The 18318-nt window shown below is 39.5% G+C and overlaps 2 protein-coding genes across 7 annotated transcripts in view; one reads left to right on the forward strand and one right to left on the reverse strand.

Annotated features, from left to right (window-relative positions):
* Positions 1–8380, forward strand: part of LOC127572259 (ceramide transfer protein) — a 98468-nt gene extending 90088 nt beyond the window's left edge. For 4 of the 6 annotated variants that reach the window (XM_052019245.1, XM_052019247.1, XM_052019248.1 and 1 more), the window contains 4 exons: positions 1790–1918; positions 2160–2289; positions 3824–3960; positions 4884–8380. In XM_052019245.1, the coding sequence (XP_051875205.1) occupies positions 1790–1918; positions 2160–2289; positions 3824–3951 (387 nt within the window). In that variant the 3' untranslated portion in view covers positions 3952–3960; positions 4884–8380. The remainder of the gene's footprint in view (positions 1–1789; positions 1919–2159; positions 2290–3823; positions 3961–4883) is intronic. The other 2 variants (XM_052019249.1, XM_052019246.1) reach the window with 1 other exon arrangement.
* Positions 8381–13885: 5505 nt separating this feature from the next.
* Positions 13886–18318, reverse strand: part of LOC127572231 (tetratricopeptide repeat protein 38-like) — a 36005-nt gene continuing 31572 nt past the window's right edge. Inside the window, exons 12-13 of the mRNA XM_052019184.1 lie at positions 17390–17461; positions 13886–15939 (exon numbers count right to left, since the gene is read on the reverse strand). Coding sequence (XP_051875144.1) covers positions 17439–17461 — 23 coding nt within the window. The 3' untranslated portion in view covers positions 13886–15939; positions 17390–17438. The remainder of the gene's footprint in view (positions 15940–17389; positions 17462–18318) is intronic.

The following is an 18318-nucleotide window of genomic DNA, read 5'->3' on the forward strand; positions in this document are numbered from 1 at the left end:
GCATATGAGATCCATGGAGACTTGGTAGATAGGATTCAAAATTGGCTTGGCCATAGAAGACAGAGGGTAGTGGAGGGGTCTTATTTTAATTGGAGGTCTGTGCCCAGTGGTGTTCTGCTGGGATCTGTTTGTGATGTGTATAAATGATGGGCTGATTTGTAAACTTGATGTCAGAAAAATTGGTGGAGTTGTGAATAGTTAGGAAGGTTGTCAAAGGATGCAGCAGGATGTAGATCAGTTGGAAATATGGACAGAGAAATGGCAGATGGAGTTTAATCTGGACAAATATGATGTGTTGCATTTTGGCGGGTCAAGTATAAGAGGGAGTATACAGTAAATAATCAAACTCTTAGGAGCATTGTAGTACAGAGGGATCTAGGGGTGCAAGTCCATAGCTCCCTGAAAGTGGCTATCATAAGTAGGTAGTATGGTAAAGAAGGTGTACAGCATGCTTGCCTTCATCAGTTGAAGTGTCGAGTATAAAGGTCGGGAAATTATGTTGCAGCTGCATAAAACTTTGGTTAGGCTGGATCTGGAGTATTGTGTGCAGTTCTGGTTGCCACATTACAGGAAGGATGTTTAGGCTTTGAAGGTGCAGAAAAAGGTTCACTAGGATGTTGCCTGGATTAGAGAGTATTAGCTGTAAGGAGAGGTCAGACAAACTTGGATTGTTTTCTGTGTCAGAAGCTTAGGGGCAGCCTGATAAGAATATATAAAATTGTGATAGGCACAGGGTAGATATTCAGAAGTTTTTTCCCAGGATGGAAATGTCAAATACTAGGTCAAAGTTGAGTTTGTCATATGCACAAGTACATGTATGCCAGGTGCAATGAAAAACTTGCTCGCAGCAGCATCACAGGCACATAGCATCAGATAAACAGCATTCACAAGAAAAACATAAATTGTGAAAACTGTGTATAATTTATAAGAGAGAACGCAATTAGAACAAAAAAAAAGCCAAGTCCATTTTAGTGCAAAGTGATCAAAATGGTCTTGTGTTGCTAAACTACAGTGATTAGGGTTTTGCTGGTTGGTTCAAGAACTGAATGATTGAAGGGAAGTAGCTGTTCTTGAACCTGATGGTGTGGAACTTCACGCTTCTGTATCTCCTGCCCAATGATAGCTGTGAGAAGATGGCATGGTCTGGATGGTGGGGGTCTTTGGATGTTGCCACCTTGAGGCAGCGCCTCCTGTAGATACTGCCGATGGTGGGGAGGGATGTGCCCATGATGTATTGGGCAGAGTCCACTGCTCTCTGCAGCTTGTCCCTGTGCATTCAAATTGCCATACCAGACCATGATGCAGCCAGTCAGGATACTTTCACCAGTACTTCTGTAGAAGTTTGGTATTCAGTGAGAAGCGGAACCTCCTTTACTTTCTCAGGAGGTTAAGATGCTGGTGTGCTTTCCTTACGTATGTATCTATGTGCTGGGCCCAGGACAGATCAGGGGGCATAGCTTTAAGGTGAGGGGGGAAAGTTTAAAGGAGATGTGCTGGGTGAGTTTTTGACAGAGTGGTAGGTGTCTGGAACGCACTGCCAGGGTAGTAGTGATACTGTAGTAGCATTTAATAGGCATTTATTCAGACACAAATGTGCAGGGAATGGAGGGATATGGATCATGTGCAGGCAGATGGGATTATTTAATTTGAATTCGTGGTCGGCACAGACATCATGGGCAGAAGGGCCTGTTCCTACATTGTACTGTTTGATGTTCTATGTAAATGAATATCAAGATTTTTGGCATTGATTTGATAACTTGCTGATGGGCAGTTTTTTTTACTTGTCCAGAGGGTTTGGCCGGCCTCTCAGAGGGATGTGCTTTACTTGTCTGCAATTCGAAAGGTTCCAGCTACAAATGAGAATGATCCAGATACGTGGCTTGTCTGTAATTTTTCTGTCGAGCATGACAGTGCTCCTGTAAGTGTCTGTTTTCATTTTAAAAACATTTTTACTATAATTGAAGAGTAATAAAACATATAAAGAAACTTTGCATAGTATAACCTGATTTTGGTTTTATAAATGGCTAGATGTACTAATCTACTTGAGCTATCAGCTTAAAGTCAGTGAAGTAGTTGCTGAATATACTATTTAGTAACGATGCTGATTTATTAACATTTGAACTTCAATGTTGCTGTGTGTTTCTACACCTATTTAACAGCAGAATAATAGATGCGTACGTGCCAAAATAAACATTGCCATGATCTGCCAGACATTAGTAAGCCCTCCAGAAGGTAACCAGGCAATCAGTCGAGACAACATTCTGTGCAAGATTACATATGTAGCCAATGGTAAGTTAAAATTTCTGTTTTCTTTTTAAAAATCTGCTGAAATTGCAACCAAGTATTCCATGGAGAGCTGCTGCTTCCACATCCCAGACTTTGAAGCTGGGAAGTCTCAAAGGGCATCTTCTGTCTCCCTATTAGATTATTTCTCACCATGCTAATACGTTCAAAGGAGTGGTGTCATTCTGATGACTCTGTAATATGCTTCCTGGGGCCATTTTGTATCATCTTGGGTGCAGTGCCCAAAATTCCATGCACACAACTCCAGATGAGTTTTGAGAAACCCTCAGTGCAACTGGCCATCATACTCTCCCTTGTATTCTAACTTTTTAAGGATTAAGATCGATATTACATTAGCCACATTGATTTCTTTTGTATCTATGCACTAGCTTTTCATGTAATGTGTATGTGGAGACTTTAATCTCATTTACTGACCTTTGGATGTTGAAGAGTACTTGAGAAAATACTTTGGTTTGTTGTCCTGGGGACCGAAATACCCGACCTCCTGTTTCCTACATCGGTCTCCAGGTTCCACATTTTTGTTTTCTTGCAAATTCTGCCCATCTTTCTAATTTTCTTCCATCTTCAGTTTGCTGTATTTTCTAGCTGGCAACCATCTGCGAACTTTAATATGTAATGCTTGGTTCCTTCATCTTGCTCATGAAGATGAAAAAAGTATTGCAGGGTCCTGTCCAGCACCACTTCCCACATCCCCACCAGAGATCAAGCCCTTTATCCTCGATCCTCCCAACCATTACAGACCCACGTTGCAACTTTGCATCTGATGTTACTTATTTCCTTCTAATTCATTGGCAAAACCTTATCAAATGAACATTTCCCTTTTCATTGTATTTGGAAAATGTCACTAATATAATGTAACTAGATTCATTGTGATGTAATGTGCATTACTTAACCCTGCCTGTGATCAGCACGTGTTGATTATCCTTGTTAAGTAATGGAGTGACAGTTTACAATTTTCTAATCCATTAGTGCAATACCTAAACCTGTAGCAACAAAGTACTATTGTGTTCAGTCATTGCAGAGCACATAGGGGACCATGGGCTGTCCAGAGTTTCCACCAGCAGCAGGATTAATTTATAGTGCTGCACTTGGGAACTGAGTTTTCTCATGAGCCACAGAATTATCAACTGTTGGGGTAACAGTTCTACCATGCTGTAAGCCCAAGTGACACAGTTACAATTCAAAGAGCTTTGGTCATCAGGTGGGATGCAGGAGATCTGCAACACCATAAATACAGAGAAGCCAATCTGAATTGACAATGAGACTTAATGGCACGCACTCATATACTTAAACTGCATAGCAACCTTAGTCAAGCACAATGTGCAGTTAAGTGCCAGTTTCCAAAGTTTGCCATCTGTGTCATGTTCCCTTACTATTTATTTTGCAGATAAGTGGTATTTTAACATCTGCCTCCCCAGTGAAATTCATTGAGTGACGTGAAGCTGCTGTATTTGTAAGGTGGTTGGAGAAAATTTCTCATTTGTCCTACAAGATTTCAAAATATTGTTTCTGTTCTTAGTAAATCCTGGAGGATGGGCACCAGCATCAGTACTTCGGGCTGTTGCAAAACGTGAATACCCCAAATTCCTCAAGCGTTTTACATCATATGTGCAGGAGAAGACTTCGGGCAAAGACATTCTTTTCTAGTATCCAGAGGTACAACATAACACTAACCATTTTATTTTTATTGATGAGTCATTAAAACAGATGCCCAGTATTTTGTAGTGTGCTTTGAGTGCACTTGAAGGCAAATGTTTTGATATCTTGATAGCTGTTTGAAATCTGAAACTGATATTGGTTGTTGTGTGGATGTTAGGGTGACTGGATTATTTCAGATACTAACAGCAGCTCCATATTTATACATACTGTTACTATTAGAATTAAAATAGTCTTGATGCAAATCGCTTCTCCCTGAATTGTGAACAGTCCCATGTGAACAGACTTGCAAGAGGGAGAAGTAAGTAACTTTGCTTCAACATTTCCTCCTCTTAGAATTTTGTTGTGGTGCTGATATAAATGTAATTTATTCCCACTGCATAAATTTCAGACTCTCTAGAAATGTGGTTAGGATGTAGAATTTGTGCTGAAAATTGTAGAATCAGTACTAGCCATTTGTGAAGTCTTGGCTACGGTCCTAATCTCATTACACAACTATTGCCCAAGAGATATTGTCAGGGGTCCAATTGCTTACATTGCATCAAAAGAGGAATGAAATATTGTCTGTTTGCTCAGAACTAATTGCAAAAAATCAGAATAATTCAAACTTGTGTGCAAACATTTCTGATACTAAAACAAAAATAGAAAATGCTGGAAATACTCAGCAGATCAGGCTGCACCTGTGGGAAGAGAAATAGAGCTAACACTTTGGGTTGTATTGACACTATTTTACAGGCTATCTCGAGCTACATTACAGAGAATAATTAGAGGAGCATTCTGAATTGAAGTATCTCGCAATGAATTTTAAAATGTTGCAAGGAAAATGCCTCATTTGTGCCTCTGGTTCGTAAAAATATTAGGTGTGTAAATGCTATGCTAATGAAACTGTCCTAAAATGAAAGTATACCATTTTCTTTCTGTAGTGTTCAGAATGGATGTGCTGCTGTTCCGACCACTGTTTCTCTGGTGATCAACAAATAGACGCAAAGGTATTCTCCTACGCTCGGGGATTACGTGATTCCAAACTGGCACAATGAATTTCTAATGTCTTTTCATCTCGCAAGGCCAGTCCCAGTTCTCAGCCTGCACCCAGCTGCTATCGGCTGCTACATTGTATCTGTGGCTGATTGTTCAACACTGTCTGTGCTCTGTTGCATTTTGGTGCATCAGTGTGTAATTCATTTGTATGTGCAGCTCATACAGCCGTTTACAATTTGACCCAGCATTTTTTTACAGAAGCAATCACACTTTGGAACAAAAACAATAGGTTGATGGCTTTAATTGTTTAAAAAAATAGCATGCTTGTTAATGTAGGCCTGCATAATCATGGCCAAAACTTCAACTTTTTTTTCACAGCAAACAAACAGCCTAATTTGTGTTCTTAAATTTCACAAGTGTTAACCATCTTTGGGGTCTACAATGGGATTATTTTCTTTAAGTCTTAAGTCTTGCTAATCAGCACCCTAATCACTGAACTCATCACACTCTTCTATTGGTAACTTCTAACACCAGTATCCTTGTTTTTTCCCTTTGAAACTAATCTCTTGTAAAATCAGTTCAGGGCTGACTGTGCTCTTTGACCTCTGGCATTTGCCCCTTCTTTCTTACTATCTCCTATGAAGAACAAGTAGTTTTGATGGAGATTTTGAAAAGCTTTATTTCTGTTTTGTTTACAAACTTTCTACTGCATTTTTTAGTTTGTATATTTGTTACAAATATTTTTGTTGTAATTGAAAGTTCTGAATTCTTTAAGATGGTGGTATGGGCTGAAAAGGGGATAACAGTACTTGAAACATGTCAAATGAGGGTTTTTTTCATTTTGAAATAGATTGATGTTCTAGTCATGACCAGTGAAGACATGTCGTTAAAGAATGAATGACCTGTTTTAAGCAATATTGGTGCAAGAGGGATGTATTTTTGTGAGTAAAGTTTGATGGCTAAATCATAGTTGATAGGCAAAGGCTATTGCATAAATCTTTAATGCACCACTTTCAAAAACTGCACATCTTCCTCTTCACTAATGCTATTGTGCAGAATCTGTTCTGAATTGAATTAATTATCTGATCAGCAGAACTAGCCAACTGTATTTCGTGAATGGATAGGCATGCTCTTCAAATGTATAGTTATTTGGAATAGGCATATCTGAAGAACTTTGGTTCCCTTGAAATTCTGTGCCGTGAGATCCTTTTTCTTCCTGTTGATTTCAAGACTGTACTTGGTGCTGTGTTTGTAACTGCATGCAACTAAAATATTTATACTGTTTTCATTGCTGGATTGTAGAAATACTTGGTCTTAAGTTGTGCACATAATATTCCCTCTTATTTTGCAACAACTAAACTTGACTTTTTTAATAATATCTAAAGTTTAAACCTGTAACAGAAACTTTTGTATGGTGAATAACTGTTGTATGTGATCAGCATAAAGTACTTCATTTTTTTTCGCAGCACATTACTCAGTACATTATATCCAATACAAACAGCTACAATTGTAAAAGTGCCTAAATTTGAGGATTGGTTATGCAGTCAGTAGATTGTCTTACTAGATTCTGAGAGCAGCCTGTTCAATTATGAGTATGATGTATTGAGAATTGATTTAGAACATGTTTAGTTGTACCTGAACTTTCAGACTGACTAAAAGCATCCTACTGTTTATAAGGAACATGCTGATCAGTTCCATGGTTCAGCAGACATTCATAATCTGCATTTTTAAAATGGTCATGTAAATAGCTATAAATCAACAAGAAGAAAGGATTGCTTAACTGAATGCAGAGGTTTCTTTCAATTAGACAGAATAAATATATCTCTTATATACAAGTGAAATACAGATTTCCAGATATATGGTTCATTTTGGCATTGAGTCAACTTGTAGCTAACGTTAGTCAGAGGCAACATATAGGGGATGCTTTTGGACTCCTGTTCATTCCCATTCTATTTTAGTTGGTAGAAATATGCTGCTTAATGAGATTGTGATGAAATTATTTCCTACAAAACACCTCCCTCAATACTAATTACAATTCAGATCAGACTACACAAAGGTGTTTTTTTTTAAATACTTCCCACCAGCTCTTTTTTCCATCCCATACCCTGGCACTTTGCCAAGTTGCTAGCTTGTTTGATTGCTTACATTCTGTTTACTGTGCATGTACTAATTTTTCATCACCTGCATGATTTTAAAAGAATCAGTATAATTGTTCTTATGAACCAAAGAAATTCCCCCACAAAATCTTATGCCAAGTTAACATTCCAAATGGTGTATGAAATAAAACTGTAATTGGAAGTGTTGGCTGCCCAGTAGTACATGTTTAAAGACTGATGCTGACAAATGGTTTCAGAAGTGTTTTCCAGTGCTCTCTGTTCAACGCAAGGGTGCATCATTGGGTGGAGTACAATAAGTGAGGTCTTGCATGGCAGAATCATATTGACACCTAAACTCAGAAGCTAAATAATGGCAACTCTGGGAGATTAAGTGCTACATAGTGGTATTTTAGAATGTTTGTTTCAATCAATGGGGCTTGTGTTTTGGTAAGTGGCCATACGTAGGCTAGCAATGAGATTTTTTTTCCCAAAAATGATATTTGGGTCAAGCATTAGTGTGATGAGTCAGATAAATTGGTTAATCTGCTGATGGGAGTAGGTTCTTTACCCTTTGCAAACATTTGGGCCATCTTTCCTTAAAATTCTTTTCATTTATATTTAAACTAGAAATATGGGAATTGATGTCAATTGCACAAATGAACCATGCACTGGATTTAAAGTAAACAAAGTGTAGCAGTTTACAGAGCCAGATGTTGATAAAGCCACTATTGATTTCAGTCATGCATGAGAACCCCTTGCATTCAATACAGAATTTTTTTGCATAGGTTTTCTTGGGAACTTGGGGTTTGGGGAAGAGTGCTTTTTGATTGAATATCCCAAATGAAAACTGTTCAATACCTGACTAACTTATCAATGGGAAGTTTAGCAACAGTGCAGGTTTAAAAACCTGTAACTTGTTTGAATTAAGCTAACTTTTAATAAATTGGGAAGTTTACGTGTATAGAACTTGATATTGTTAGTCGCATTTGCACTAAATGTGATATAATTTTGAAATTCTGGTATAAAGTGATTACACTAAAGAGACGGTTGTAAAGTATTGAAACTTTGGAATGTAAAACAGCTCATTTGCAGGTTAAAATACGGACTTCTATTTCAAAATATATTGTGTGTAGAACATGCTGAAAGATTTGTTTTTATGAAAGCTTTATATCCTGATTTAGCTTTGTGTACAATAAAACACTGGTTAATGTCTGTGATATTGAACTGTAAAAGTTTTTTCAATCAGCAATGTGTAAAGATCAGTTTATAAAGTTTAGTTCCTCCATGTTATTACAAATTAAAATCCAGTATTTAAAAAGTGAAAAGTATTAAAACATTATAGAAGATTTTGACTGTGTCTTTTTTTAAAATGTGCTGCTTAATTGGTAAAATTGTCACTGAACTTTAAGTATATTCAATGTTCTGCAGTTTTCTCTGCCGCTTCCTCGTAAACAAAGACAAAATAATTATTGGATAATAAAGGGAATAGTTTGTATCTGTAAAGCATCAAAAGGTATTGCAAAAAGTCTGGAACAATAAAGTGCTGGAGGAACTCAGTAGGTCAGGCAGCATCTGTGGAGGCAAATGGACAGCTGGAATTTTGGGTCGAAACACTTCACCTGTCAGTCTAGACGAAATCTCAACCCAAAATGTTGGCTGTCCATTTCCCTCCACAGATGCTGCCTGACCTGCTGAGTTCCTCCAGCACTATTACTCTGAAATCTAGTCATTATTGTAATATGATAATGATTGGGTAAACACAATCAGCAATGACAATTTGATTTGGGAATGCTTCTCAAGGAGAGCTCCTGGCCTGGACCTAGGGAGAACATTTTATTTTCTTTGCTGTTACATTCAAAACAGTTGAACAATCACTTCTCCTATCTACAAGGATTCAAAGCTAGTTTCAGACCAAATGGGCCTGGGGCAGTATTTTTCCAAGTATCCCTTTTGGCTCATTTGCGCTCAGTGGCTAGTACAGTTATTCCATCCTGAAACTGCAGTCTGGAGCTGATTCCATGAGTATCCCAAGGTTCAATGGGACAGCAAAGCATTCCAAAACATCACTTCACTTGGCACTGTCAATATTATGAGTTATCTATTATATGGAGCAATGTCAGCAAGGACTGATAATTTTGCCCAAATTTCTCTGTAAAACAATAATATGGCTCCCATGGATTTCGATCAACTAGAAGTTTCATTTGGCTTTAAAAGGTCCTTCGGCATGAAGGATGACTCACTTCCAGTATGGTTTTGTGGGTCTGAGGTGGCTGAGACCAGTGTGAAAACCACAAGTGGCACCAGACCTTAATTTGTGAGGACGTCCACTCCGTCGGCCTCTTATGTAGGGTTCAACATGTTCCCAATCACACATTCAAGGTTCTCAATTACATCTTGAATGTTCAGTTGTGGACTGGAGATTTCCAGGAGTCACTTGGGAAACGGCATTTTTTTTTCCAAGGACACCTTGACTACGTCTTGAACTTTCTCCTACCTGGTATCTCTTCAATGACAGAGCTCAGAATAGAGCATCCTTTTGGGAAACTGGTGTTGCCAGTGTGATGGACTGCGAGTAACTCGAACCTCAGTGCTGGAAAGTTGGCCTGGGAGAAAATATTGATGTAGGTTTGGTTTTTTTCAACTAGTGAATTTGGATGATTATGCAGGGACAGCTTCGGTATCTTTCCAATGGCATGAGGTGCATGTTATAGTGGTCCTGTTCTCAGAAGCAAGTAAGAGGTTAGGGATCATGGCTGTCCAGTGGGTCTTGAGTTTTGTGCCAGATCGGAGGTCTCTAACTTTAAAATATTTTTTTTTCCTCAGTCCACCAGTGGCTGTGCTGGAAGATTGGAAGGAAAGATGTATCTCATCATCAATGTTACAATTCATTGAGAGGCAGCTCCTAAGATAAAGGCCCACGTCTGAGATCACCCTCATAGCAGGTATAAACATGCCAGCTGCAAACTGCAGCTCAACTAAAGAGGTCAGGGTGATCTTTGTTCTGGAGTGTAGTTGCCTTCTGTTAAACAATTTCCCAATAGTTCTAAAGATTGGTGCCATTGCAGAAGGTCGTTTGCTGCAATGTTGTGCCTTATCTGCAATGAGACAAAACAGAAATGTACTGTGTTCTAAGGAAGGGTTGCTGACCTGAAACTCTGTTCTTTGCACAAGTGTTGCTTGACCAGCTGAGTTCTTCCAGCAAATTTGTTTTGGATTCCAGCATCTGCAGTTCTATTTATTTCCCATTGCAGTGAGACATGGGCAATGATGCAGCCTTGTTTGGCACCAGTTTTCATTTTAATTGGCTGTATTGTTGGCCTACTGATTGGTATCATTACTTGTCATGGTCAAGTGTAAAATGAAGAGACATTTCTGATGGCAACCAAATTTGAGGAGGCTGATCCACAGTCCCTCCCAACTGATGAAGTTGAAGCCTTTCGTGAGGTCAAAAAAAGGCCATGAATAGAGCAGTCTTGGAGCTCCTGTGCAGTGAGGATCTTGTCTGCTGTTACTCTGGGTGGATAGAATCCACACAGTTTCTGGGAGCAGTTCCAGCCACTGCTACAATGACCAGAAGGGCGCACTAACTAAAATGTTGATGCCTTTTTTTTGGCCATGTATTGTATTGAGGAGACAGCAGTTAGCACCAGGACTCCAGTTGTTTTCCCATACAAAGTTCATGACAATATAGTTAATTCTAGTTCCTTCCATTCTCAACCATTGGATTAAACTAGCATAGGCTAAGGAATGTAACTCTGCTTATTTATAGTTTGCTTTGATGCCATTCCACATGATGTGTTAATCTGCTTATCCATCAGAGGTATGGTTTGTCACTGAGGCCACTTATTTTATGTAAATTTTAATATGTTTTTTTTAAAAAAAAAACAAGAATTGTAGGGTGGTTTGATTGGATTGTGAGTAAGAGGTATGGTATCGTTCAGGAGCTGGGAGGTTTTTTTTTCTCCCACCCTGATTTGTGTTCTCTGGCACCCTGCAGAGAAATAATAAGTGGTGAGTAGCAGGAAAATCTTTACTTGGCTCCTGCGTGTCTTGTAGCAGTGATCTGGAGGCAGAATCTACAATAGGAAGGGTTATAATGAAATGCATAATACACTGAAAAGTTAATAGTTAAATCCACTGCAGTACTGGAAATATTTTGCACATCACCGATGAGTTGTAAGGAGAAGATAAGTTATGTGTGTGAAACAGTTATTGCTTTTGTATTATAAGCCTTTTTAAAAGTTGTTATTAATTATGTTAAATCCAGTAATCACTGATTTAAGCTACCTGTGTTAAGTGAAACGTGAAGTTCTGTTATCTGCAGTGCAGTAATTTCTGCTGAAGGCTTCATTGTTAGAGCCTAGGGTTGAAGTGGTGAGATCTGATGAAACGTAAGGCGATTGGCTGTGGTAACTCTGCAGATCAAGTCACCAGTAGCCCATTATAGGAGATTGTTTTGGAATTCCGACACTGCTTATTGCATTTTTTTAAAAAGATCTTGCTTCAGATCAAAGTCCCTTCTTCCTAAAATGTTAAATATTTTCCTTTCCACAGTAATGAAAGGTTGCTTTTTCCCCAAAAGAAGGAAGTGTGCATTGGAACTCCCCCATGTTCAGTTCTAGGACCACAGTTTTCTTAATATATAATGACTTCAGCATAGAGGGTACAACTTCCACCTTTGCAGAGGCACAAAACCTGGAGTCATGGCAGATTGTGAGGAGGATTGTTACAGACTTCAGGGAGATATGGAGGCCAATTGAATGTGCAGATGGGTGGAAGATGAAATTTAATATAGGAAGAATATAAAGCAAAATTTCTTAAATGTTAAGTATTACATTTGCTATAAAGAATGAGAAGAGGCAATATAAATTAGAGGGCACAATTCCCAAGCATTCAAGAAAAGTGAGATCTGAGGCTTATGTGCATAGTTCATTGAAAGTGGCAAGATAGGTGGAAAAACTGGTTTTTAAAAAGAAAATATACAGGATCTTGGCTTTTCATAAAGGCATGACATATTTCAGATGAGGAACTTTAGTTATTGCAGGTAAACGGGACAAACTGGGACCAGAGGTGTTTGTGAGGAGATCAGATAGAGGTATTTAAAATCATGAAAGGTGTGGGTAGGGATTGTTCCTAATGGCAGTGGAATCGAGAACTAGTGGATAACTAAGGAAGGTGATTAACAATAGAACTAAAAATATCTTGAGGAAAACTTTCTTTGCACAGTGAGGGTTCAGGGTCTGGAGTGTACTGCTGGGGTGGTGAAGGCAAACTCAATTCTAGCATTCAATATGGAGTTGGACAAGTATGTGAAAGGAAACTATTTGCATGTTATAAGGAGAGAGCGGAGGAATGGGACTAGTTGGATTGCTTTTTCAGTGCTTGTGGAGATTTGATGGGCTGGATGGCCTCCTGTGTTATAATCATTTTGTAATTCTGTCTAGGTTAAATGGTTCCTTCAATCAGGGCTCTGGCAGTCCCTAGAATGTTGGTCCCACCTTAGTCCACTCTGCTTCCCAGATATGGGAGATGAGGCTACAAATTTGCAAATGAAGTTCCTCTCCAAGTTTTAGAACTTCAGCAGAGGCTTGTTTTTCAGTTAATATTTGGCCTTTTATCATTCTTGTCCATCTCTCTGGACCAGATTGTTTGTTATGGGATAGAATTAAGGACTTGCACAGAGTTGCAGGAGTTTGACATGCTTGTTCCAGCAGGCACGGACTGCCACTCTAGCCTTGGTAGGCACTCTTCTATTCTTGGTTTTCTGTAGGGTGGGTCCTTGTTTGGACCATGAATGGTATTGAGAGTGCCAGAGAATCCGTGCAGTTATCTGCAAGTTCCTACACTCTAAGTTATAGGTTTTCTCTTGGCCTCTGTCTTCAGGGACATGTACAGCTGCTGCTTTCACCTTGAGGCATGGTGGACGTTCCCAAATCAAAAACTCCTTACATTTGTGGTTAATTAATTCCTGGACCCCCTCGTAATTTTAATCTAACCAGTCCTGTTTTCTGGTAGAGAAAACAAGAATCTTGTCTTGGATGTTAATTATGTTGGACTTCAGGGCAGTCCAGATGCTGAAAACACTGAGGATCCTGTTGGCTGGGGATGAGAGTGGCTGTCTGAGAACAGCTTCCTTTGCAGGACCCTTGAGACCTTCAATTTTTTTTTCTCTCTGGTACCATTGCTGTTATTGTTGTTTTGGGGCCAGGACAATTAAGGCAGTAGCAGATTAGTAATGATCAGTTTGGCAGTCATATGATCTCTCATCTGCGTAGGTGATCCAGAGATTCTATGGTTTCTCATTCTGTTATCTAACACATAGCTATGCTTGAATCAAGGTTGTTGCCATGAGGCCTTGCTCTTGCCTCCCTCCTGAAAGGAGGTGTTAGTTGTGTCAAGTCCATGTTCCAAACACTTGGACAGGACTTCATTGGAATTAGCTTTCCCTACTGCCCCCTTGCCAGAGCTTTCAAAAGATCGGCATCCTTTCCAACCCTTGCATTAAAGTCACCAAGGAGGATCAGTTTTACTCCCCTTGGGACTCAGGCCAGGATTTCTGTCTCCATAAATGCTCTCTGACCTGACTGTTTCTGTTTTTATCTCAGATTTCCAGTATCTAAAATGTCGTGTGGTACTGTATTATATTAAGCTTGGGTTGAACAACACATCCCATTTCAAAGAAACCTCCAGGGTATTGTGGAGCCTTCTTTGCCTGTCTGTATTTGACAAATTAGGTTTTTAAAGAAACAGGATCATCTAATGTTTCAATTTTAAGAGTGACCACTAATTTGTACCAATTCACCCATACAGTGAAGTATCTTGAGACAAAATAAACAAGCAGCAGTAAAATCATCTGTTAATACATTTATTGATTAATAGCTTACAAAGCCCAATTTAAACCTTTGGCCAAAGCTCCCCTCTCCCCTCCCACAATGCTTAAATCTGAAAGCATGAAAATATTGCAGCTTAACCCACCAAGCTGCATTCCAAGTTAAAAGACTACTTATGGAAATTGCCAGCCATTGCAACATTGAAAACCTTTAGAACCTTTGAGTTCTCTCTCCTACCACTGACAAAAAAGGTCAGTTCCCCAGGTAATAATTAAATCAGCATCGTACTCCCCTCTTTCCAACTACTGCTCTTCCTCTCATTCCCCCCTTCACATTCCCTTTGTTTTCCTCCAGCCATCATCTTCCACTTTTCCTCCACTGCTCTGCCTTATCCCCTCTCTTACACACATTTAAGGTGGATAAATCCCCAGTGCCTGACTGAGTGCATATTCAAACCTTGTGGAAAGCCAGGGAAGAAATTGTGGAAGTCCTTGCAGAGATATTTGCATCAGCTTTAGCCATGAGTGAAGTTCTGGAGGATTGGAGGGTGGCTAATGTTGTACCTTTTTATTTTAAAAAAAAAGCAACAAAGACAAGCCAGGGAACTACAGGCTGGTGAGCCTGACATCATTGGTGGGTAAGTTACTGGAGGGGATTCTGAGGGACAGGATCTACCAGCAGTTGGTTAGATGAGGACTGGTTAGGGATAGTCAACATGGCTCTGTGTGCAGAAAATCATGTCTGTCAAATCTGTTAGTGTTTTGGTTTAGAAGAGGTAACCAAGTGAATTGATAAAGGAGGATGATGGAGGTTGTCTATAGGGACTTCAGCAAGGCCTTTGACAAGGTCCCACATGGAAAACTAGTCTAGAAGGTTAGATAGCATGGGATCCAGGGAGAGCTAGCAAAGTGGATACATAATTGGCTTGATGGTAGGAAGCAGAGGGTGATGTAGAAGGTTGCTTTTTCAGACTGGAGGCCTGAGGTTAGTGCTGCGCCACAGGAATCTGCTGAGCCCATTGTTGGTAAATTGTACAAACTTCTTGGATGAGAATGTACAAGGTGTGGTTTAGTAAGTTTCTCATTACATTAAAATAGGTGGTATCATAGTGAAGAAAGTTATCAAAAATTACAGGGAGATATTGATCAGCTAGGTAAGTGGGCCAAGAAATGGCAAATGGGGTTCAATTCAGACAAGTGCGAGGTTTTGTATTTTGGGAAGTTCAAACCAGGGTAGGACTTTCGCAGTAAGTCCTGGGGAGTGTTGTAGAAGCGAGGGACCTAGGGGTACAAATTGCCTGAAAGTGTCCTCACAGGTGGACATGGTGGTAAAGAAGGTGTTTGGAATGCTGCTGTTCGGAAGTAAGGGCATTGAGTATTGGAGTTGGGACATTATGTTGCATTTGTACAAGATATTGTTGAGGCCATATGTACTATGTACAGTTTTGGTTCCCATGTTACAGGAAAGATTACGTTAGGCTGGAAAGAGTGCAGAGAAGATTTGAGAATGTTGCCAGGACTGAAGGGCCTGAGTTATAGGGAGAGGTTGGGCAGGTTTGGACTTTATTTTTTTGGAGTGTAGGAGACTGAGGGGTGACCTTATAGAGATGTATAAAATCATGAGGGGCACAGATAGGGTGAATGTATACAGTCTTTTTCCTAGGAAATGGATTCAAAAACTAGAGGGCATAAATTTAAAATGAGAGGGAAAAGATTTAAAAGGGACCTAAGGGACGACTACATGCTGAGGTTGGTGTGTATATGGAACGAGCTGCAAGAATAAGTGTTTGAGACATTTTCCATGTACCTGTCCAAGAGATTTGGAGGGATATGGGCTGAACGCGGGCAAATGGGACTAGGTTAGATGGGAATCTTGGTCAGGCATGGACGAGTTGGGCTCTCCCATCTTTTAGTCTCCATTACGTCAATTAAGCTGAATTAAAATAACATCCTAATTTTAGATGTTTGCGTTTCCTCAAGATTTAGTCTACATTATGCAGGGCTGTGGCTTTGCGGATGAGTCTTTCAGTCATGGAGGAGTTTGGCCTAAGAGCATCTCTCTCCACCAGTAAGCACCTGTTGGTAGAAGGAAAATTTTAAAGTTAATAAATTATATAGTTGGCAGTCCTGAGTATTAAAAATTCAACTTAATGATGCAAAGACTTGGAATTGCACCATGGAATAATTTCATCAAAATATTGTTGAAATAGAAAGTATTTGCAATTTTTCTTACTATAAGGTTGATGCTACCTGCTTTCCCCAACATAATGTCAGGCCCTGGGTGTTTGATCTACATTTTTCTGAAAGTTGGATGGTTTTGAGGATGGAGGTAACATTAATGATTAACTCTGCTATTCTCATGCAGTCACTACCCTCCATAACCAGTACTCAAATGGTTCAATTACAAAAGCAGTTAGCAGCCACTGAAACAACAAAGTACAAAACAGATAGACAATCCAAGTGTAAAATTGCTGAGAATTATGCAGTAACAACTCTCCTACAAACTTAGTCTTTATTATGAGGTACCAAAGCATGGAAACCTTGTACCAATAATGCAAGACTTTGAGACCACATCTGGAATTGTAATCTCCAGGCAAGAGTATGGTTGCCTTTGATGTAATGCAGCAAAGATTTACTGGAATGATGCATGGAGTGAAGAGAGATTAAGCCTGGGTGATGGTCACTTGAGTTTAGAAGAAGTGATCTCAATCATTCATTAAAGATTGAGAGGGATTGATGGGGTAGGTGTTAAGAGGTGATTTCCTCTAACTGGATAACCTAGAACTAGATGGTGCAGTCTCATTAACATTGCTCAAAAGAAACACAACCTCTGTCCTTTGGTATTCATGTTGAAGGTGGCTGAAATTATGCAGGATGATCCATTGTAAGTGAAGGCTGGTGTGAGGCAAGGCAAGAACATCCCACCTTTGCTATGGCTGGAAAAAGAGGATCAGAGACCAAAAATATGGTCTGGTCAAAAGCCTTTTCAATTATAGTGGAGACATAGCCAATTTAGGGGAAAAAAAGGAAGATGTCTTTAAAGAACTGATGTGGAAAGTGTTGCTGTCAGAACTGATAGGGTACAGCTGGGAGAGTGGAATGGATCCTGACAGTGAAAAGACAACAAGAAGGTGAGATTGGTGGGGGGGAAGAGGCAAGGTCAGGGAAAAGTGAAAGGGAAGAAAGGTTTTGGCTTTTCAACTGCAGTTCAAATGTTTATTACTGAATTCTGTATCTCATTCCAGCTGAGCAGTCATTTCATGAGACCAGGTGCCTTAAATTAACTATTGTTTTTACTGATGCATTGAGTAAGTTCATAATAAATCATCCATTTATAGTGCCTTGGATCAATGAAAATCAAAAATGCACTCTGCCATATTCTGCCATTGTAAATGTGCCTAAAGTGAATGAATAAATATGTTCCAACTTGCCTTGTACATCGTTATCAAAACAGTAACAGAATTATATCGGTCCAGCTTGTTGATTGTAAGGTAATGCAGAATTGAGTAAAGTAATCAGCACTTACCTAGCAAGTTTCTGATGAGATTTGCTGTCTGATTTTAAAGCAGCATGGATTAGCAAGAGGTTAGAGATCTCTCTGTAAGAAACCATATGAGATTCCATGTTATGTTGCTTTAATTACATGGTATAATATCTAGTATTAAAGTCACATAACTTGGTCACAGGAGTTTGCTGTTGTAAGGGTGCTTCCATCAAAATACAAGTCCTCCTGGGTTATGAACATCCAATTTAAGTACAGCCCATATATACGTATGAACATGCATTTGGGAGACTGGTGGGATGGATTTGCTGGCTGCTGTGGGGCTGCAGGCATCTTCTTCTGTGTGGGAATTCTGCATCAATATCTAAATGGTTGAGTTGAACATCCTGATTTAACTACACATTGTCCTTGGTCGGCCTATATTTTTATTTAAATATTTGGCTGGGCGGTTGCATTTCTGAACAGATCTCGGAAATGGAACCTTGCTGAAACCTGAGCAGAATCTGTAGAAGCGCAGTGTTTGTTGGAGACGTAGGGAGGAAATCATTCTTCAGCAGAGGAGAATATCATGAAAAGTTAAGGCACAGAGAAAGGCCAAAAATGGATCTATCTGGATTTCTCCCACTTCCTAGATCTCAGTCCAAGGCTTTGTAGGTTTGGTTCTGGTTCTTCCCATGCTTGTTCAAGTACCTGTTAAATGCCATGAGGGTTTCTGCCTCTACTATTCTATCAGGCAGTGACTTCAGGCACCCACTCCTGTTTGAGCGAACAAAAAGATTCATCATTTATCCTCTTATCCTTCCACCAATTAACTCAAATCTACGTCATCTGGTTATAAATCTCTCCATCAAGGGAAATAAGTCCTTACTATTCACCCTATAGTTTTGTGCACTGCAGCTAAACCATTTTCTAGTCTCCTTTTGTACAAAGAAAGAAATTAACATCAGCTTAGT

Source organism: Pristis pectinata, chromosome 7, assembly GCF_009764475.1.
Source record: "Pristis pectinata isolate sPriPec2 chromosome 7, sPriPec2.1.pri, whole genome shotgun sequence".
NCBI classification, from domain to species: Eukaryota; Metazoa; Chordata; class Chondrichthyes; order Rhinopristiformes; family Pristidae; genus Pristis; species Pristis pectinata.